The sequence below is a fragment of the Garra rufa genome, chromosome 23, assembly GCF_049309525.1.
Source record: "Garra rufa chromosome 23, GarRuf1.0, whole genome shotgun sequence".
In the NCBI taxonomy this organism is placed as follows: domain Eukaryota; kingdom Metazoa; phylum Chordata; class Actinopteri; order Cypriniformes; family Cyprinidae; genus Garra; species Garra rufa.
This window is the reverse complement of record NC_133383.1, coordinates 15,843,654-15,866,078: the sequence shown is the minus strand read 5'-3', so window position 1 is coordinate 15,866,078 and position 22,425 is coordinate 15,843,654. Positions and strand designations below refer to the sequence as shown.

Here is a 22,425-nt window from a genome sequence, read left to right as displayed (position 1 = left end):
CTCAGCCTGTCTCACATAGGCTACAAGAGATATGTCTAGCTTAAAATGTCTACTTTCAAACGAACCAATTAAAAACGAAATTAAACACTCTCCGTTTATGTAATATGAAGGCTTTATTTCTCTCTAAAGCCCCATCCAGTATAGGCCTGTGGAGATGCGAGTCAGCACTGTGAATTTCATCTGGCAGCTCACAAGAAAACATTAATACATTAAACAAAATAGACAAAATAAAACATTAATAAAAACATTAAAATGTCTCATTTTTGTATACATTAATTAGTTAAATAATGGCCTAAACGAATGTTTATTACTTACTATAAGTTACTATTAGACGTCTCAGTTAAAGTTTTTAAAGCATTCTATACGCATTTCCATAGTCGCATAAATTCCGCTTTCAGAACGGTCACGTCCGTAACGGAGAGATGTCACGTCCGTAACGCTGATTTTTCCTCTGAAACATAAAAGCGAAAATTTAAACAAAATTGATGTTTTAGGTTTTGTAAATAGCCAACCCTTGTCAATTCGGCAGATATTGTTACTTCTGGTTTGTGCACTGTAAATCGCAGAAATTTTACAAAATATGTTGTCTCCCAGAAACTCGAGTCTTTTTTTGTCACGTCCGTAACGTATGTGTATTTCCCTCATTTAAAATATAAAACAGGGTTTTAGACTGAAACTTTTCTGATGTCTGGACTCTATTTTAAGGGGTTTCAAAAATATAAAGAGATGGTTCAATATATTGGTAAAGAATAAAATTTATGAGGATTTATATTTCAGGTTTTGACCTTGAATGTCACGTCCGTAACGCTGGAATTGCTGAATATACTTCATAAAAGAAAGAAAAAAAAAGAAAAATCCAATGCTGTTTTGTATGCAAAGCATGAAAGAAATTATGCATGTCTATAAAATAACAGGGCAAGAAAAGGGCATGATTATTATGCATTATTTTTAGAGAAGCACTGACAGAATGCAAATTTGACAACGGTTAACCATTTAGTTGTATTTCTTGTGGATACAACACATGCAAGTAAAATGTGCCAAGTCTGTTTACACATTAACAAACTCTTTTCAGAGAGTGTAGAATGTAAGGAGGATGAGCAACCCCGCCTTGTGGTCAGCAGAGGGATTTTTCATTGTAGTGTAGTGGGAAATACTTGTATTGCAAAGGAAATAGCCATCTTAAAAAAGGAGAATTAATTTCAATATTTTCATAAAATATTAATAAAGTCATATTTCATTATGTTTCATTCTACAGAACTGGTGCAAACTGCTGTCCCACAACAAAAAAAACACATTTAAAAAGCATTTAAGTATTCAAGCCTTTTATGTTTACTATAATATTTCTATTGAAACCCACAACAATACTTCAATAACAAAACATCAATAAGCTTAAAATCATTTTATTGGTACTTTCAATTGGGAGGTGGCTCTCCTGAACCCTAAACCCTAAATTTCAACTGAAATAATTTGTTTGCATTTTATTCCATCACTGAAAAAATGATTCATTGGTAAGTGGTTGCAATCAATTTATTTTAGCTACATTTATATAAGCAAATTTTGTTGACTAACATTCAGCATTTTATTTTTTACTAAAATGCAGCCAAAATAAATTAATTGCAACGACTTACCTTAAAAAAAAATTGTAAATTCAATGAATAATTTTTTTCAGTGATTGTTATTTTTAAAAATATATTTTTGATTTTGTAAAAAATATATATATATATTTTATATTTTCATTTTAAATTATGAAACCTTATGTAAAAAAATAAATAAATAAAATATCCCACATTTTCATGTCACATACCGAATCAGTGCATGTTTTATTTAGGCCATTGGCTGAGACTGATTTTAAGTGAAGCCCTACATTTATGATTATGAAATATTTGTGTGTCACTTTCTCTCATAGCTACATGGTGAGTAGATAGGCCCTAATATTTTGAGGTAAATGTGTTCAAAAGTCTAAAAATCTGTGTGTATCTTTAAGGAACGTCACTACCTAACACATTTTTCTGCAATTAAGCACAGTTTTTGGGTGTTATTCCATAACATTTAGTTTTTAAACATGTACAACTGTTTAGAGCTAGGTTTAAAAGTTTCACAAATTGTCACTCCTGTAACAGTCACGACTGAAACATATACTGAAACGGTATAGTGACAAAAGGGAACACATAATTCTCTATTTGGGCAAAATAAACCAAATTTTAGTACAGTTATGTAAATTGTAAATTTTAGTATGTTTTTTGTAATGTGATGTGGTCGCTACCAAAACATTATTGTCACTACCGAAATTGTGAAGTCACAACTAAAACATGGGATGTTATGTCAAAAATAATGTATATTATATTATCAACTAAGATGTTATGATAGTGTTTGATATGTATATTCAAACTAATGAATCCTTAACCTTCAAATTAGTATGATCAAATTTTTGTCTAGATTAAAATTAAAACAAATCTCATAAATCACACTTATATTGTTAATATTGTTACAAATATTCAAAATAGCAAAAAAATTTGTATTGTAACCCATCTTATTCAATTATATATTACTGTGTTTTGGTAGTGACAAATTTGGGGAGAGGACAAATACTCCAAAACTTTCTGAAAATACAATATGAGAAATACCTGCACAAGTACTAGAAATTTGTACATTGGATATTATACAATTTGCATACATACAAAATCAAAAATGTCGAGTTAGTTCCAACTCTGTAGAATGGCCCATACAATTATAATTTATATAAAATACATTAGAGAACATGAGTGTAACTGATTAAAATGTATATCTGAACTATCATACATTTCTTTATTTACACATATTTAACTTTTTAGATGACATCCGTGTTGGCTTTTAGAAAACAGTACTCTTGCTCTTGTAATACTGCTTTATGTGCAGTTGCACAAACAAGCTGTTTGTATATTGATATTGGCAAACTTACATATCTGTTAGGCCGCCAAGCAAGGCACAGTTTGAACGCCTGTCTGAAACTTTTTTTGGAAACGGACAAACTGAGTTCTGTTTTCTTCTCAAAGCGTTTTGTAATCCCTCAGCACCAGATCCAGTCCAGGTTTTCCATTTCCCGCTTAATAAGTGAGAGAAACACGAGGCGAGCGACTATGGAGCGAGTCACAAACACAGGCCCAAAAACATGCTTCAAGCAGCAGGTAAATTCACACAACATTGCTTCTGTTTGCAAAAAACACTGACGCTTATACATTTTTAAAAACCTGCTTTTTGCAAGACAAATAGTCTTTCATTAATTCGTTAATTCAAAGCCGTTAATTCGGTTAAGCGGAGGGATACAAACGGTGAAGCGTCCCATACTTTGCAATACGCACTACTTCAACGACGCCTGGCAATTATTGGCGTACCATTTTACACAATATTTAGTATAATATTTTTTATAAAATATTGTAATTGTCTATAAAATAATTATTTATAATATTTTGCCTAATGTAAATATAAGAGAGACATGATAACTTGCACTTCATCATTATTATTATTATTATTATTATATTAATATTATATTTAAGAGTATTATATTTATTCCAAACGTTAACATTGTATTTTACATAATAATTACTTATAATATGTGTAGCACGAGTATATTTGTAGCAATAGCCAAAAATACATTGTATAGGTCAAAATTATAGATTTTTCTTTTCTGCCAAAAACCATTAGGATATTAAGTAAATATCATGTTCTATTAAGACATTTCGTACATTTCCTACCGTAAACTTAATTTTTGATTAGTAATAGGCCTTAGACAACTTCAAAGGCGATTTTCACAATATTTAGTTTTTTTTTTTTTTGCACCCTCAGATTCCAGATTTTAAAATAGTCTCGGCCAAATACTGTCCTGTCCTAACAAACCATACATCAATGAAAAGCTTATTCAGCTTTCAGAAGTATAAATCTCAATTTATATCTCAAGTTTTGAGTCTCATATATTATTTTGTGTATAATATTATTATTTATAATTATTTACAATATGTGGCATCATATTAATAGCATTGGCTGCAAAAATGATAACTCTCGATATGAAGCTGTCAGTCGTGCTTGGAATGAGCGCCCGCGCGCTTCCTCTCTGCCCCCTCCCCTTAGCAACAGAGGCAAGATGGCGGCCCCCAGTAACGCCGAGCGTTCTCCTGATCTGTCGGTGCCGCTGAAGATTCCCAAAACCGAGGTTCCTTCCCCAGAATCCGAGGATCTGAGTGACAGCAACCAATACCATTCCAACCCCTCCACCCCTAATAGATTCTCTCCTTTAAACGTCGGGGTTTCGCTGTCCGGGGGCGCAGGCCGGAGTGGATCGGCCTCTGCGTCCAACAGCTTCACCGCTTGCCGAGGCATGTCGTGGACACCGTCCGAAACAAACGCGCTGATCGCCGTGTGGGGCAACGAGAGGCTGGCGGAGGCGCGGATGCAGCAGCTGGAGGTGGCCGGGACGGTGTTTTCTGGCAAGGCGCCGGGACCCGCGATGTACGAGCGGGTGTCCAGAGCGCTGTCAGAGCTGGGCTACGAAAGGACCCCATCCCAGTGTCGAGAGAGGATGAAGGTACAGTAAATAAGACATCTAAACACATGGCTGTCACTCTAATTTGCTTAGAGGCTTGTTGTCATGTTTATTTGGCAGTTTTCGCTACACAGAGCTTTGGTGAAGCTGTCAATATCGAAACACAAATCATAGCTCTACCTTATATGAATGATGGCTGTCAGTTATGGTCATGGAGTTGTTGTGATGTTTATGGTAGATTGTCTTCACATAGCTTTGGTAAAATTGCAAAATCAAAGCAAAAGGCTTTGACTGGGGCATTGAAGTTTAGATACCACAATCAAAATAAAATATTACATTTTCATTGTACAAACTACCTGTCTCAGCAGTTTCCTGTGAAATCACTTATGCTATCCACAACATGAGTGATTCACCTTTCAATCAAAGACGAACAGAGGTTTTCAAGCATTAAAACAATAAAAGATAATACAGCTTTTAATTTAGTTTTTTCCCCTAACATTAGAATGTCAAATCAGTTATTAAATATGTCACATAACATCATATTTACCTCAGAAGAGAAAACTCAGTGACCATAAACTCAATAGTCAGCTAGAAAAATAACTCTAGAAAGGAGCATTTTGATTCATATATGCGCTATATTACATATTCATAATATTTTTACTTAACCTCTTTTTCAGTATGTAATAAATCTGTCATGAAAATTAATTTAGTTCTGACATCCACAGTTGAAATGTTTATATTCCAACAACAATGATTAATGATTTACAGAAGACGCCCACTTAAACGTCATTCAGTGTAACAGTAGTTTATATTCTGAAAAATCTTGTAATTGTAATATTTTAAGTATGTTGTTTTATTTTTCATAAATGTATCTGTTACACTGAATGATGAAGGAACATTATTTTGCCCATATTTTGACATTTTATTTTCACAAAGGTAATTAGAAACATTCAAGTAGACACTTTACTTGAATTTAAAATTAAGCTTTCTATCACTAGTGTATAATATAATTAGCGCCATATAATTATTTTACTTCTGTTATCATACAAAGGGATCATACAAAATGCATGTTATTTTTTACTTAGTACTGACCTGAATAAGATATTTCATAGAAAAGACGTTTACATATAGTCCACAACAAAAAATAATAGTTGAATTTATAGACATGACCCCGTTCAAAAGTTTACATACGCTTGATTCTTAATACTGTTACCTGAATGATCCACAGATGTGTTTTTTTGTTTTGTTTAGTAATAGTTGTTTATGAGTCCCTTGTTTGTCCTGAACAGTTAAACTGCCTGCTGTCCTTCAGACAAATCCTTCATGTCCCACAAATTCAGTTTTGTGTATTTGGACCCTTTCCAACAATGACTGTATGATTTTGAGATCCATCTTTTCAAACTGAGGACAACTGAGGAACTCGTATGCAACTATTACAGAAGGTTCAAACTCTCATTGATGCTTCTGAAGGAAACACGATGCATTAAGAGCCGGGGGATGAAAACTTTTGGAATTTGAAGATCAGGGTAAATGTAACTTATTTTGTATTCTACAAAACATGTACGTATCTTTTGTAGCTTCTGAAGGGCAGTACTAAATGAAAAAATATGATATTTAGGCAAAATAAGAAAAATGTACACATCTTCATTCTGTTCAAAAGTTTACACCCCTAGCTCATAATGCATCTTGTTTCCTTCTGAAGTATCATTGTGTTTGAACCTTCTTATAAGTTACTATAACTTCCTATAAAAAATCTGATCTGGTTAAATTTTCTGCGTTTTGTGCAACCGAAGGTAATCACAGTGTGCCGATATACAGCTATATATCAGGTCTACGAGTGTGACATTGACGACAGGAGTAAGTAAATATATAAGAAGCAACAATAGAGTGTCTTTAAAAAGCCTCTTTTGTGCTGAACTACTTCCTACCGGCACAGATTTAAATCTTAGTTTGACAGTTTAATATTCGGACTCAGTGTGCAGAGACCTTAAGTGCTCAGTACTAGGAAAATTGTTCTTCGCTGTTTCTAAGGAGCATTGCATTATTTGCGATGTATATCTCAGTCTTAATTGGTTTAAATACAGTGTGCATGTATTGCTGTATTTATAAACATGACTGTTTTTCTGCAGACACTTAGACGTTGTTATAGCCGGGTAAAGGAGCACGGCATTGGGAAGAGGAAGAGCAGTTACTCCATCGAGCAGCTGGAGAAGGTGTTTGGGCAGGGCGGCTGGGATTCTCAAAGCTGTCAGCCTGTGCTCATCAACAGCAGTGGGCTTTATCAGGAGATGGAGTCAGATGGCAGCACTATGGAGGACTACTCTCAGGAAGACTGGTGCAATCAGGACCTTTCTGCTGCCTTCAATGAGGGAGACATAGAAACAGGTGAAAGCAGTAAGATTTTAGAACCTCACCAGCTGACAGATTTACAGTTAATTTAATTTCATATTTTTACTTACAGTTTATATATACACTACCAGTCAAAAGTTTTTGAACAGTAAGATTTTTAATGTTTTTTTTTTTTTTAAGAATTTTCTTCTGCTCACAAAGCCTGCATTTATTTGATTCAAAATACAGCAAAAGCGGTAATATTGTGAAATATATTACTATTTAAAATAAATGCTTTCTATTCGAATATATTCTAAAATATAATTTATTCCTGTGATCAAAGCTAAATTTTCAGCATCATTACTCCAGTCTTCTGTGTAACGTGATCCTTTAGAAATCATTCTTATATGCTGATTTACTGCTCAAGAAACATTTTTCTGTGATGAATAGAAAGATCCAAAGATCAGTATTTATCTAAAATAAAAGGCTTTTGTAACATTATACTCTATATTATAAAAAAAAAACTTTGAGTCAGTACTTTTTAAAAAAAGAAATTAATACTTTTATTTAGCAAAAATTATTTAAATTGATGATAAAATGCTGTTCTTTTGAACTTTCTATTCGTCAAAGAAACCTGAAAAATTCCAATCAGCTGTTTTCAACATAATAATAGTAATAATAAATTTTGATAATAAATAATAAAGTTTTTTGAGCAGCAAATTCAGCTTTGAAATCATAGGAATAAATTACATTTTAAAATATATTCAAATAAAAAAAAAACAGTTATTTTAAATAGTAAAAATATTTCAAAATTATACAGTTTTTGCTGTAGTTTGGATAAAATAAATGCAGGCTTGGTGAGCAGAAGAGACTTCTTTAAGAACATTAAAAATCTTTTGAAGGTTATTTTTTAAATACTTGTATTCAGCAAAGATGCATTAAATTGATTAAAATGACAGGCTTTTACATTGTTACAAAACAATTATTTTTAAATGAGTGTTGTTCTTTTGAACAATTTTCACTAAAATAGTAAAGTACACGACTGTTTTCAAAATTGATGATAAATGTTTCTTGAGCACCAAATAAATTCGAAAGCTTTTTAAATTATCATGTGTGAAGACTAGAGTAATGATGCGGAAAATTCAGCTTTGCCATCACAGAAATCCATGAAAATCTGCACATTTAAGACCTAAATCAAAGTCTGATACCATTCTAAAATCTCATATGATACAATCTTGTCTTTCACAGAGGACAACCAGCTTCAAAAAAACAGAGTTCTTCAGATACGACTGGAACCATCTGAGCACACTCAGTAAGTTTCAACATGTGTCCTGTTCCTAATTTATAATATTTATATATTTATATATTAAATACAGAATTTCAACTCACTTCTTAATGTCCTTATGCTTTTTTTTAGACGCCAGGAAGTTATGCAGAATGTAATGCGTATTCTAGAGTCAGTGGAGGTCAAATGGGAGCACTTCCAAACATGGACTGACTTCTCCCGCCTCCACCTGTCCAATAAGCTGGCCATCTTCGGAGTGGGCTATAACACGCGGTGGCGAGAGGAGATCCGCTACCACTACGCAGAAATCAGCTCGCAGGTCCCTCTAGGAAAACGACTGCGGGAATACTTCAACCCTGAGAAGGCCGAAGGCAGGGTAATCATGACCAAGGTGCAGAAGATGAACTGGAAAAACGTGTATTATAAATTCCTAGACATCACTATTAGTGAAGCTCGCTGTTTGGAGCTGCACATGGAAGTGGACTGGATCCCAATTGCACAGACGAGAGCGGCAGGGTGCAGCAACGGCTCCCAGTACCTCCTGCCAGGGGGCATTCCAAAAACATACGGCCTGTACGCGATAGGCTACGAGGAGACGAGCGGGTGCAATTCTTCGTCTAGCACAGAGGACAAGGACAAGTCCTCCCCCTCAGAGGAAGAAGAGGAGACGGACCATTGCGAGAGCACAGAGAAGGACAAGAGGACATCAGCCAAAGTCACTTACTGTTACCTCGGCATTGCAGAGGAAAGGACGCTACAGCAGTGTCTCTTCCAGCACTTTCAGACTTCAGGCAAACACTACAGCCGAGGGGAGCCTTCGGCCGTAACCAGGTTCCTGCAGGACAACTGCACCGGCCAGGCCAAGGAGGGCGTCCTCTCTGGATTACACATCTACATTAAATTTATCGAGGTGGAGCTGGACTTTCTCTCCGCTGGGTCTTTAGTGGAATGTTTAGAGACTGCGGTCGGCTATTCATTAAAGTTCAACAAGAAGGATGCACTGTAGCGATCACATTTGCCAATGAATCTCCTTAAAGCCAGGATTTTGAAATACAGACTTGAACTTAAAGTATTTATGTGGTATGTCAGGCACAGTCTGTTCCGAAAGGGGGCATACAGTCTTCTTTGCAGTAATTGTCTTTATCAGGGAGTGTAAACGGGAGCAAACTGCCTTTATTTAAATCTCTCGAGATCCAAATGCAGGAACTGTCAGAAAAAAAAGAATCCTTAATGAGAACTCTTAATTAATCTAAGTATAAAGTCTATCTATATAGAAGTATAAATATATATATTTAAGAGTATATATTGATATTGTCAAGCATTCCAGCATTTCCAATTAGCATTCAAAGAATGTTTTTCATAAACCGTTTGTTTTTTATTTGTGAGTTCACACGGTGTCTTTATGTATGATTGTTTCCAGGTCACAGTCTTGTTTACATGTTTCGAAGGACAAAAAATAAATTGATGAAATTAAGTGTTGGTTATTCACTTTGTGTTTCAAAATGTGTCCAATTTAGGTGTTTTTATTATTAGCCCTGCTGACAAAAAAATGTTAAAACAAGCCTAGGCTGATCTTAGCTGGTTTAAGCTGGAAGTAGCTGGTTTTAGCTGGTGGTGTCCCAGCCTGACCAGCCGGGCCAGGCTGAGAAAGTGGCCAAAACCAGCCTGCTGATCAGCTAAAACCAGCCAACCAGCCTGGTTTTTGCTGTTTTTTTAATTATCAGGGAGGGATGGGCGATATCTTATTGTTATTGTATACCTGTAAAAATTCTCCCCACTATAAGAATTATTCTTCCCCCGTGAAAAATAGACTTAAGGACGATATAACGTTACAATCAAATTAATAATAATATAATAATAATAAATGCGCTCAGGCAGTTTGGCATGACTTGCCTGGAATGCTACAAAGTCGTGAGTCTTGGTTTGAAGTCCTGGAACGCAGCATAATTTATTATCATCTGCACCCACAGCTACCTCCTAGCCTACATCTTTGGCACATCGTCTGTTTTATTTGGACAAGAGATGAAGTTAAAATGATATAGATATGCTATTGTTTCATATAAATGTAGTATGTGGTCTGTTATTCTATTTTTATTTTTTTCGTTGTTAAATTTTTCGGGTAATGTTAAATAGCCACTATAAAATAGCACATCTCAGTTAAGAGAATGGAACCCCTGAAATAAAACTTTGAACAAAAGGCCAGTGCCCGGTTGCATAAAGCCCCTTAAGTGTAAATTTCCCTTAAGTTCTCCCTTAAATTTCCCTTACACTTAAGGGCGTTGCATAAAATATCCCTTAAATGTTATTTAAGGGTTTCTTTAGGTGAAACGTCATAACCCTTAGAATTTCTCTTAAGTATCCCTTAAAATCCATTAAGTGTTGCATAAAGCCCCTTATCTGTCATTTCCCTAAGTATAACATAAGGTACGAAAAATGTTCCCTAAGTGTTACACAGCAAGCAGATTCAATACAAAAATATTCTACCAGACACGATCGGCAACTTTATATGTTAAACAGATTGATCAAATTACATGCATTGCTCAAATTTTGGAAGGAAACAAGAGTGAGTAAATAATTTTAAATGTAAAAACACCTGGATAAGGAAAACAAAAAGAGAAAGAGAAGGATCAGACAAGATGTAAACTTAAATAGACAATTAACTTAAAACCGAATTCTGTCCGAATTATTTACTCACTCTTGTTTCCTTCCAAACCCATAAAACTTTCATTCATCTTTGGACAACAAATAAAGATCTCTCATTACTTCTGTCCATTTAGAGTTTTAGAAGTATCTATGATGGAATATAGCATGAATCGCTGTAGCTAAGCTGAAAGGTAAACAAAATAAATACATGATTGCGACAATATATGGTTTACGTGTCTTTTTCAAGTCATCTCCTGGTAATATACAGGAAAATACAGAAATAAAATATTATAGAAGAATCAAAATTTGAGCAATGCATGTAATTTGATCAATCTGTTTAACATATATTCATTTTTTTCTATGTATTTATTGTATTTATCCATTTATTTATATACACACACAGCTCACCATCTTTAGATGTTGTTTTAGAATATGTATATATTATTTATTTAAGTGTATCTATGTATAATATATTCATTTTAACTGTATATATTGTATTTATCCATTTATATAAATACACACACACACACACACATATAAATAAAGTGTGTATATATTCATTCAAATTTATTCATTGATTCTTGTTTTTTTGTCCTGTGTATTCATTCATAAAAATAAATAACTTTATTGTTGCTTCAAGTCAGCCTTTGTCGTGGTGTTCACAGAGGTGTTTTTTTATTCTGAGGTAAAATTTGCTAGCTAAATAAGTAATTATACTTACGTTATTTGATATTTGACTCAGGGGCGTTGCTAGGGAGAGATAAGGGGCTTAGCCCCTTAAAAAAATAATAATTATATATATATATTGACGTTTCACTTACTGATATAAAATTATTATTTATTATTTAGCTTCATTTGGAGTATTTTGTTATTGCAAGATATTTAAAGTGGACCTGAAGTATACTTGCAGTAGTTCGACTTTAACACAATCAAATTTGTGACCCTGGACCACAAAACCAGTCATAAGGTTAAATTTTACAAAACTGAGATGTATACAACATATGAATAAGCTTTCTATTAATGTATGGTTTGTTAGAATAGGACAATATTTTTCTGAGATACAACTATTTGAAAATCTGGAATCTGAGGGTGCAAAAAAATCAAAATACTGAGAAAATCACCTTTAAAGTTGTCCAAATTAAGTTCTTAACAATGCATATTACTAATTAATAATACTAATTACATTTTGATATATTTATAGTAGGAATTTTACAAAAAATCTTCATGGAACATGATCTTTACTTAATTTCCTAATGATTTTTGGCGTAAAAGAAAAATCAATAATTTTGACCCATACTATGTATTTTTGGCTATTGCTACAAATATACCCCAGCGACTTAAGACTGGTTTTGTGGTCCAGAGTCACATATATGAATATAGAAAATCAAAAATATCAATAAAAAATGCTAGTATCACAGCTTCACTTATTACAGAGCTTGATGAAGCACCTCACTGGGTAATGGATTGGCCTCTGTAGTCAACTTCTCGTGGGATGGCTGTCTTGGTTGGGGTGGATAGAGTTGGCTGGTGAGTGCTGTCCCATCACACCATAACTATGGGAATGACCAGTGCGTCAGGTGGTGTGACTCTCTCACTCGCCCAACTCTCACCTCAAGCACTCTTACCATAGCGAGACGCTGCTTTAGATTCTGGCACTGACAGTGACAGACCAATAGTGAGGCATCGCTCGGTGGGTGACGGATGGTGTCAAAGACAGCTTCTCACGAGATTGTTGACTACAAAAAATAATAAGAATGTATTTGTAAATAAGCAGCTAAGCGATGTGACGACTACCAGTCAGGGTACAGAAGATGATCCATCCTTCATAGAATTAAATACCACAGAAGATAGAGGAAGAATCTGAAGAATATTACTTGAAAATAACAAACAAAAAAGAGAAAACAAACAAACAAAAAATATATATACTGTATATAATACATAATAAATGTAAATTATAAATGAATGAATACATTTGACAATTTAAAATAAAAATAAAAAGCAATACGCAAAAAAAAAAATCATGTTCATGTTAAAATCCTGGCAGTATTTTTCATTGAACCATCATAAAATAAAATTTCTTAACGCACACTTCTCACTTCTCAGTAGTTTATTTAATTTGTCTATGAACAATGTCCACTGCTAGACATCACAAGATACACATATGATTATAATTATATGAAATGTATGCAGCTACAGCTTTTTTTTTTCTGGCCATAATATAAATGTGTTTTATTGTGTTAGTTAGCTGTATTTTTTGAGTTAATATTATGTAATCAAAACAATGCAACTGCAGTTTCATTGATTACTTAATGCAGAATTTGAAAAAAAAATTTTGCAAATGAACTCCTGCAAATGTATAATGATTTAATCATTTTCTTTCATTTTTATTTACTGTAATAGTGTATTTTTTGTAACATTGTATATTATGTTCCTTATTTTAAATGTGTATTTTTCACACCTGTTGTAGAAAGAAAATGTGTTCTTTTTTCATACAATATATATGTATATGTATATATGTGTGTGTAGTATTATTATTATTATTATTATTATTAATTTATTTTAGTACTGTCAACAATCATCTAAAATAAGTTAGTTTACATACTATATGTGTGTGTACTGTGTAAATTATGTTTATATAAATACACACACACATGTACATGTATACATTTAAAAAAAAATATTTAAATAATATTAAAACAAGTTTATTGATATTTAAGGGCTGCACTGTTATGCTTAAATAGAGTCTTTTAATGTCATCAAATGATTTGTTTTAAATATGCCTAACAAGATTTTTTGGTGTATAAATATTGTTACATTGAATGACATTTTAGTGTGTCTTCTGTCAAACATGGTAAAAAAATGCATAATTTTTTGCTTAAAAATATAAAGTTAAACAGTTACACATTCTAATGTATAGGGAAAAAAGCCTATTACATAATGAATATTTTAGCATCCAGATATGTCGCGAATATGGAATTAAGGATTTGTGCAAATCTACCCTCATAAAAACTGCAGAAACGCAGACGGTTGGTTATGTGGCCAGCAGGTGGCAGTAAATATCTGTGAGTGGCTTAAAGATGTGTCCATTAAATGTTTCCATTAATGTCACATTCTAGAATAGTAAATTATGCATTAGAGCACTACTTATAGGCCCTAAGTAGTGCATGTCAAAGTACCTGCCAAACATGTGAAGTAAAGTGCATTTTGTAATTTTTGAAACATGTACAATACTTTAGTGCAGTTTGACCCTGATCCAGTGAATTACACCCCAAATCAGAAAACTTTATAGTGTTTTATTTAACACATTGTGCACTTTCTCTTTATGCGTGTGTAGTAAACCTCTGTTGTGGTGTTGCAATGGTAGTCTGAGAGCTGGCGTTGGTTGAGTATGTGCTAAGAGAATCAATAATTCAAACGCAGTCTAATTTTCCTGCTTAGCCTGTCATATGAGATGAGTATCTCCCTGGGCCAGGAAAAAAACACTCCCAGCAGAGGTTGCTACACCTTTTCTAACCTCAAACGTGTATTATTTGCTTTATTGATTGATTTCTCTGGTTTAAAAATGGTGGACGTTGACTAAAATATATAACACATTATTATTGAACATGATAAGTGTTCCTCCATCGATTTCACTTTATTCATAGCACCTTGAACTCATGGGATATTCAATCCTGGTAGTTTTTCCTCTTCCTTTCTTTTCTTTATGTAGCTTTTGTAAAAGCCCTAATATTATGTCCTTATGAATACTGAAAGTACAAAAGTCATACATGCCATACAAAAGAAGGACATCTATGAGAACATAATTAATAATTTTTAATACTTTAATACTTTTAGTAATACTGTTAAACCACTAATGATGTAAATCAGACAGAAACAGATTTACAATTATTATAATTATTATTTTAATATTCAAGTTGTGTATGTGTACAACAACAATAATTATTATTATTTTTAAAATATTTATTTTACAGTATTATATTATCATTTTTCTTAATTGTAAATTAGTTAATAAATATTATTATTATTTGTTTTTATGTATGTGTATATGTATATATATATATATGTGTGTGTGTGTGTATATTTTTTTGTAAATCAGGTTTATATATATTTATTTTCCAGTATTGTATTATTATTTTTATATCATCATAATTATTAAAAACAAATAATAATAATAATAATTATTATTATTATTATTATATTATATATAAATATTATTATTGTTATTATTATTTGTTTTTAAATATCTATATATTGTCCAGTATTATATTACCATTTTTCTTAATTGTAAATCAATTGTAAATCAGTTTATGTATATAAACAACTAATGATTTAAATCAGAGTGAAAAAGATTTCCAATTATTTAATTTTATTTAATTGATTTCCTTAATTAGTATTTTAATATTAGAATTATTATTGTGTGTATAATAATAATAATAATAATTATTATTATTATTATTATTATTGTTATTATTATTATTATTATTTTATTATTTATTTTCCAGTGTTATATTATCATTGTTTTATCATCACATTTTAAAAACTAATAATAATAATAATTATTATTTTATATGTATATTTACCGGTATTATATAATCACTTTCCTTAATTGTAAATCAGTTATATATTATTTAATATTACAATTATATTTACAAAAATTGAAAATCTGTTTCCTTCTGATTTACAATTATTATAATTAGTAATTATTTTAATATTCTAGTTATTATTGTGTGTTCAACAATGGCTATAATAATAATAATAATTATTATTATTATTATAATTATCATTTGTTTTACAAATATCTATTTAGCAATATTATATTAAATTTAATTTTTATATCATTTTATATTTTTATATATTTTTTTCTTTTCTTCATGTTTCTTTTGAATTATTGTTGTGTGTACATTATATATAAACAATGGTGATAACAATTATTTTTAAGTAATAAACATTAATTAATAAAAATACGTAATAATTCTTATGTAACTTTAAATGGCAACAAGGGGAATAAAACAAGAAAGGCAATAAAAATGCTGAACCTTCACGATTTTTCGTTCTTATCTCCTGGTTGTTTATGGTTGAGCTGTGTGTGGTCATAAATGATGGACCTAAATTACGCTGCAGCTCATGTTCACGTCATTATCTTTTCTGTTTGCTGTTCTGGGAGCAGCGAGATGATTGTGGCTCTGAATGCGTTCTCTTGTGTACCTGTGTGACTGACCTTTGGTCGTGGGTTTAACAGCTCTGAATCGGTCCGTTTTGCCTTGGGAATGGCCTCCGGAGCGTGTTTTTTGATATGTTGTGTCATTTTTATAGTGGTTTAAAAAGTAAAACTGACCTATAGTGTCAGGGTGTGTGCTATTGTAGCTAAAACATCTGTTTATTTTATCCCACACATCCCAGCTCACACTGTCCTTCGAATGTTTCTGTAGATGCAGTTCCCCCGAGGTGCTCGAGTGCGTTTAAGATATTAGCTTTGACTGCAAAACCACATGATCGTGTCCGAGTAGCCCAGGGTGTAATCACAGAACTGAGCTCATCTGCCCCTAATAATCCAGCAGTCCGACTGCATCCACCTCAGCCCTGTTTCCATGGCAACAAGGCCATCCTAAAGAAACAGGAGTGAGGAGGTATTCACCTCCGAGGGCTGAGACCACTGTACCGCCGTGACAAGCCCCACTCCCTGTCCTGTTTCATTACCATTTCCAGAGATAAAAGGAACTACACAACATTGGTGCTGCTGTCCCGTCCAACTGAACAACACGAGAGCAGCCTGACTGTATTTTTATTGCTCTTCAGTCTTTCAAAGAGTTAAATGAAACTTGGAAAGTCAATCTGGGTAATTGATACTGTGTGCTATGACCTGTGACTACAGTCATGGTAATATATTAACCACAAGTATGTACGTGAACTGATCTGTAAAGCATTATGTAATGTTTTGATAATGGCTTGGTAGTAAAAGAAGAATGTAATATAAGTAATAAAGTGTCACCTATTGTACTAGTTTATACTTATAATCATAAACTAACTGGTTATTTGTCAAATTGTTATTTGTCAAAATATCTATCTATCCATCCACCCATCTGTCCATCAGTCTATCTTTTTATCTATCTGTCCGTCTGTCCTTCTATTGTTTCATCTATCTATCTTTCCGTCGATCAACCTATCTATCTATCTATCTGTCTATACGTCTGTCTGTCTGTCTGTCTGTCTGTCTGTCTGTCTGTCTGTCTGTCCACCCGTTAGTTTGTCTGTCTGTTCGTTTATCTGTCCATCCATCCATCATCCATTTATCTATCTGTCCGTCCGTCCGTCCACCCGTCTGTCTGTCTGTCTGTCTGTCCGTTGGTCCATCCATCATCCATTTATATATCTGTCCGTCCGTCTGTCTGTCTGTCTGTCCGTCCGCCCGTCCGTCCATCTTGTCCGTCCATCAGTCTTATCTATTTGTCTGTATGTCCGTCCGTCTATCTTGTCCATCCGTCTCTGTCCATCAGTCTTTATCTATCTGTCTGTTTGTCCGCCCGTCTATCTTGCCCGTCCGTCTCTGTCTGTCCATCAGTCTTATCCATCTATCTGTCTGTTTGTCTGTCCGTCTCTCTTGTCCATTAGTCCGTCTCTGTCCATCAGTCTTTTCTATCTGTCTGTTTATCCGTCCGTCTATCTTGTCCGTCTGTCTGTCCATCAGTCTTATCTATCTATCTGTTTGTTTGTCCGTCCATCTATCTTGTCCGTCCGTCAGTCTCTGTCTGTCCGTCAGTCTTATCTATCTATCTGTTTGTCCGTCAATCTATCTTGTCCGTCCGTCAGTCTCTGTCTGTCCATCAGTCTTTTCTATCTGTCTGTTTGTCCGTCCGTCTATCTTGTCCGTCTGTCTGTCCATCAGTCTTATCTATTTATTTATCTGTCTGTTCGTCTGTCCATCTATCTTGTCCGTCTGTCTGTCTCTGTCTGTCCATCAGTCTTATCTATCTGTCTGTCTGTTCGTCTGTCCGTCCGTCTATCTTGTCCGTCCGTCCGTCCATCTCTGTCTGTCCATCAGTCTTATCTATCTATCTGTTTGTTCGTCCATCCGTCTATCTTGTCCGTCCGTCTCTGTCTGTCCATCAGTCTTATCTATCTATCTGTTTATCTGTCCGTCTATCTTGTCTGTCCGTCCGTCCGTCTCTGTCTGTCCATCAGTCTTATCTATCTATCTGTCTGTTCGTCTGTCCGTCTATCTTGTCCGTCCGTCCATCCTTCTCTCTTTTCGTTCGTCCGTCTATCTTGTCCGTCCGTCTCTGTCTGTCCATCAGTCTTATCTATCTGTTCGTCCGCCTGTCTGTCTATCTCTTTATCTATCTATCTGTCTCTCTGTTTGTCCGTCTGCTCGTTCATCTGTCTCTGTCTGTCTATCAGTCTTTTCTATCTATCTATCTGTCTATCCATCTGTCTATCTGTCTGTGTGTATCTATCTATCTGTGTGTCTGTCTATCTATCTGTCTCTCTGTCTACCTATCCATCTGTCTGTCCATGTGTGTGTCTGTCTCTCTGTCAGTCCAAATTCACAAATAATAGTGCCCACATTGCTTTTGTATTTGCAAATAATGTGGATATTAATCAATATTACTTTATATAAAATAGTTCAAATGATTGATGACCAATATTACATATAAATATTAGAAGACATGTTTATATCTTTCTATCATTGCTTCAATCAGTGTGGATTTAATAAGCGCAGTGGGGTCGCGTTCAGTATCCCATGCGTTCTCATGCAGAATTCACCTGTAACTGAAGTGGTGACGTGTCCGTGCACGCAGGGGGGCGTTCCTTGCGAGTGCAGGTGCAACAGCTCGCCGAACAGTCATTATGCACGGACTAAAGTACCGCTAGTGTTCCCCACACTCTCGCTGTCTCTGTAGTGCGTAAAGAAACTCTAGCGCTGAGAGAATCTGCTGGGATATTCGCCGCGAAACAAACGGACACTTGTTCAATCTCACGCAACTGAATTCTGAGGAGTCAAAGATGCTTTCCAGCTTGGATGTAGCGTCGGTCTTCCCACGGTGAATATCGCTTTTCCGAGGAGAAAATACAGTTAAGGACAGTTGAAAGAGCCCCAGTGCTTTGATTTTGTTTGTAGATAGCCGTTATCTACTTCACGCGCTGTGTTATTACGGACGAGCGCGCGCAGAGCGGACACTCTTCACATGCTGAGCCATGGAGACGCTAACTTCAGTAAAACTTCACACCTGCCTGTCAATATTCACATTTCTGTGCTGTATCTCAGGTAGGCTACTTCTACACCACTAACTGTTACTGTGTGCGCTGGTTATGTAAATACCTAATGTTTTCACATGCTGGATAGATATAGTTGCTTAGCTACTTGAATTCAGTTTCATTCAGGAGTCAAAAGATTAAAATAAAACGTATTACAAGCCAACATTATTGATTAATACGGTTTATATTTAAAATAGTTATAAAATAGTTCATTTTTGTAATATTGTTGTTACTTCTTGCTGTTTTCAAACAGTCTACAAGAATAAGAACAAACAGAATAAGAAAAGTAGTACTAATTAGTTTTTCCGTCCTCTTGTTAAAACTAACTGAAATATAAATTATAAGTAATGTAATTATATAAATGATTATATAATATAATATAGCCAATAAATGTATGTGTATGTGTATGTGTGTATGTATATTCATTCATTCATTTATTGGTTATTTTATGTGTTTTTTTTTATCACTTCCACTTTTTAACTCTGTTAGTAAATGATCATAACACAGCATGTAAACCCTTGAGTCACTTGCCCTTATAAAACACTGTTATCTAAACACTTCCATGAGTAGACTAGTTTCAGATGGGTGTGGTCAAGCTGGTGATGGGCAATAAGGTCATTTTCCTTGTATTTTTGTATTCTATGTGTGAAGTACAAACAATTAACATTGTTTGGGTCTAGGTGACGTAGTAATACTGTAGCAGTTGTAAGTAACAGGATATGACTTATGAGGGTTCTGAGATTAATGATCTTTGTTTTCTCATGTGTACGTACATGCACAAGCGACACATTTTGCAGGTGTGTCCTCTTCTCTGCAGTGCCTAGAAAAGAGGGAAGTGAGTACAAATGATTTAAACTAGATTAACGGCAGGAAGTTTAATTGAGTAAATTAGTTTTTTTTTTAAATGGACAGAACTGCATCAGTGCTGTTTATGGAGACCAAGTGGGGGGAATAGTATACTAATTGTATACTAATTGTCTGTAATTCTGTAACCGCACATAAGGTGGACCGAATGTGAAATCTAGAGCTACAGGTCAAATGTAGTGTGAACCAAGGATTTACTAAGCCTGCTGGAATGAAATACCACAGAAAAAAATACCATCGCAGTTTTCTGTGTTAAGCCCAGGTGGCAGGGATAAAATTTGTTCAGAAGAACATCATAAATTCCTGTAATCCTGCATTGCTCTGGTAGCTTGTACAAGTCAAAACATGGCTTTTGGTAAAAGCCCTTGTTGGCCGTTTGGCGACGCTTGAAAGAACAAAGTAATTTCAGGCCAAAGGTTTTGTTTGTCCGGTCATTATATTTAGATGGAAGAACATGGCAACACCTCCAGCAGATAAGGCTGCTGCTCTAGAATCCAAATGAAAACTTTGTGTTGACAGATTTAGATTGTCCAAAAAAGTATTCTGGCACTTAAGATGCACTTAAAAGAGAGAAAGCTAGTTTTTTAAGCAATCTCATTAAAGAAAATGTTAAAGGCATTGATAGTTCACCCAAAAATGAAAATCATTAACTCACCCTCATGTTGTTCAACTGTAAGACATTTGTTCATCTTCAGAATACAAATTAAGATATTGTAGATTAAATCTGAGAGCTCTCTAACCTCCATAGACTGCAAGGTTTGTTATTTTTGTTTTCTTTGTGCACAAAAAGTATTGTAGTAAAGCTTCGTGACATTAAGTTTGAACCGCTGGTGTCACATGGACTGTTTTACCGATATCCTCACTGTGTTTCTGTGCCTTGATCGTGGTAGTACCCTTAATTTCTATGGAGTTGATGTCAGAGAGCTCTTAAATTTCATCAAAAATATCTTAATCTGGGATCCGAAGATGAACAAAGGTCGTACAGGTTTGGAACAACATGAGAGTGAGTAATGACAGAATTTTCATTTTTGGGTGAACTATCTCTTTAAAAGAATAGATTATTGTTTAAAATTAAAGGAACAGTTCATGTAAAAATTGAAATTTGCTAAGAATGTACTCACCCTAAGGTTATCCATAATGTAGATGAATTTGTTTCTTCATCATAACAAATTTTGAGAAATTCAGAATTGGACGGAATTGAGTTGGGAGGATCAAACAGCTCATAAAAAAATCCCGAACCACAAGTGATTGACACAACTCCAGTCCATCAGTTAATGTTTTGTGAAGCGAAAAGCTTTGTTTATTAAAAACGAGGCATTTTTAACTTTATACCATTGCTCCCAGCTAAAATATGAGTCCTCTTTCTATAATATTGCTTTCTATGTCTAAAAAGTCATTTAATCTGAATCAGGAGAGAAATCTGCAGCAATTAAGGACTGCTTACAAGAATTATTATGGATTCATATTTTGACCAAAAACAGTAATTAAAGTTAAAATGCCACAATGAATGCATTTTTTGTGGAACAATTTCTTTAACACAACAGATTTACTAACAGGCTTTTGGTGGTAAAATAGTACTGTCATGATTTAAGACGTGCAGAAAAGATGTTATTTTTGCACCTAACCTTATTTAATATGCATTTGTAGGAGTTTCCATTCCAGACACACAATTTATGGGAGGAAAGTATTAAAATTGATCCTGCAACGTGATTTACTAATGTTTGCGCTCGTCAAATTACTGGAATTTGTGCCATTATTTTACGCCCCAAAAAAAGCATGTCTTAAAGCAAGTGGTAATTTATGCTGCTCTTGGTAGATTGCACTGGTCGTTATGGAAATGATCTGTCTCTGTCTTTAAAGTATGCATTGTTAGTAAATCACACACAGAATTTTCCCCTTCCATCTGCGCTTTTATGATATTGCACTCTAACGCTAATTTGCCCTGTTTAGTAAATCTGGCTCTTAGTGTGATGAACTACACCTGTGTGAGCCTAAGCACAACTTACTTTATAAATCCACTAAAACTCTCTTTAAGAAATAATTGCAAATATTTTGAAATATTAGCATCATTTGTTTGCAATTCCTTTTGATTTGATGTTTTATCTAATGCAATGACATTCAGACATTTTAAAGCATGACTTAAGTGTCTAAACACTGACCCCCCATTGCAGATAGAACTGGAGTTTTTCCATTTATGCCATGTTGGTTAGGGTTTGAGATGTGGGGTGTGTTTTGTATCAGGATGTCCCATATACGGAAGCGAGAGGAGTCCCTCTCTCAGTGCTGTGTCCCCAGAGGAACGTGCTCAGTGCGGTCTGGGGTCATGAGAAAACTAGTGGGCGACTTTCCCAACTCCCTTCTTGGCCTATTGCATTCTTGCAAATACACACACACATATATGCATAATGGCATCATAATCCATTTTTAAAAAGATGTACCATATCCTCTTTTAGAGGTTTTTACATCACATGGCTTGTAGAGCCAATTGTCTGTTGACGTACCATTGTGTCTTTATGTTGACACATTTTCAAAGCAT

At 34.3% G+C, this 22,425-nt stretch overlaps 2 protein-coding genes across 2 annotated transcripts in view; both read left to right on the top strand.

Moving 5' to 3' along the window:
* The first annotated feature begins 4,116 nt into the window (after window positions 1–4,116).
* On the top strand, window positions 4,117–9,603 carry msantd2 (Myb/SANT DNA binding domain containing 2). The gene is made up of 4 exons (XM_073830039.1): window positions 4,117–4,558; window positions 6,646–6,901; window positions 8,093–8,156; window positions 8,262–9,603. The coding sequence occupies exons 1-4, from the start codon at window positions 4,118–4,120 to the stop codon at window positions 9,133–9,135; spliced, it is 1,635 nt and encodes a 544-aa protein (XP_073686140.1). The 5' UTR covers window position 4,117; the 3' UTR covers window positions 9,136–9,603.
* Window positions 9,604–18,584: 8,981 nt separating this feature from the next.
* Window positions 18,585–22,425, top strand: part of esama (endothelial cell adhesion molecule a) — an 83,932-nt gene continuing 80,091 nt past the window's right edge. The window contains exon 1 of the mRNA XM_073829638.1: window positions 18,585–19,035. Coding sequence (XP_073685739.1) covers window positions 18,966–19,035 — 70 coding nt within the window. The 5' untranslated portion in view covers window positions 18,585–18,965. The remainder of the gene's footprint in view (window positions 19,036–22,425) is intronic.

Coding starts and splice junctions, on each gene's coding strand:
- msantd2 (XM_073830039.1), top strand. CDS start 4,118: ATGGCGGCCCCCAGTAACGCCGAGCGTTCTCCTGATCTGTCGGTGCCG. Junction 4,559..6,645: donor AGTGTCGAGAGAGGATGAAG/GTACAGTAAATA, acceptor GTTTTTCTGCAG/ACACTTAGACGTTGTTATAG. Junction 6,902..8,092: donor TGAGGGAGACATAGAAACAG/GTGAAAGCAGTA, acceptor TGTCTTTCACAG/AGGACAACCAGCTTCAAAAA.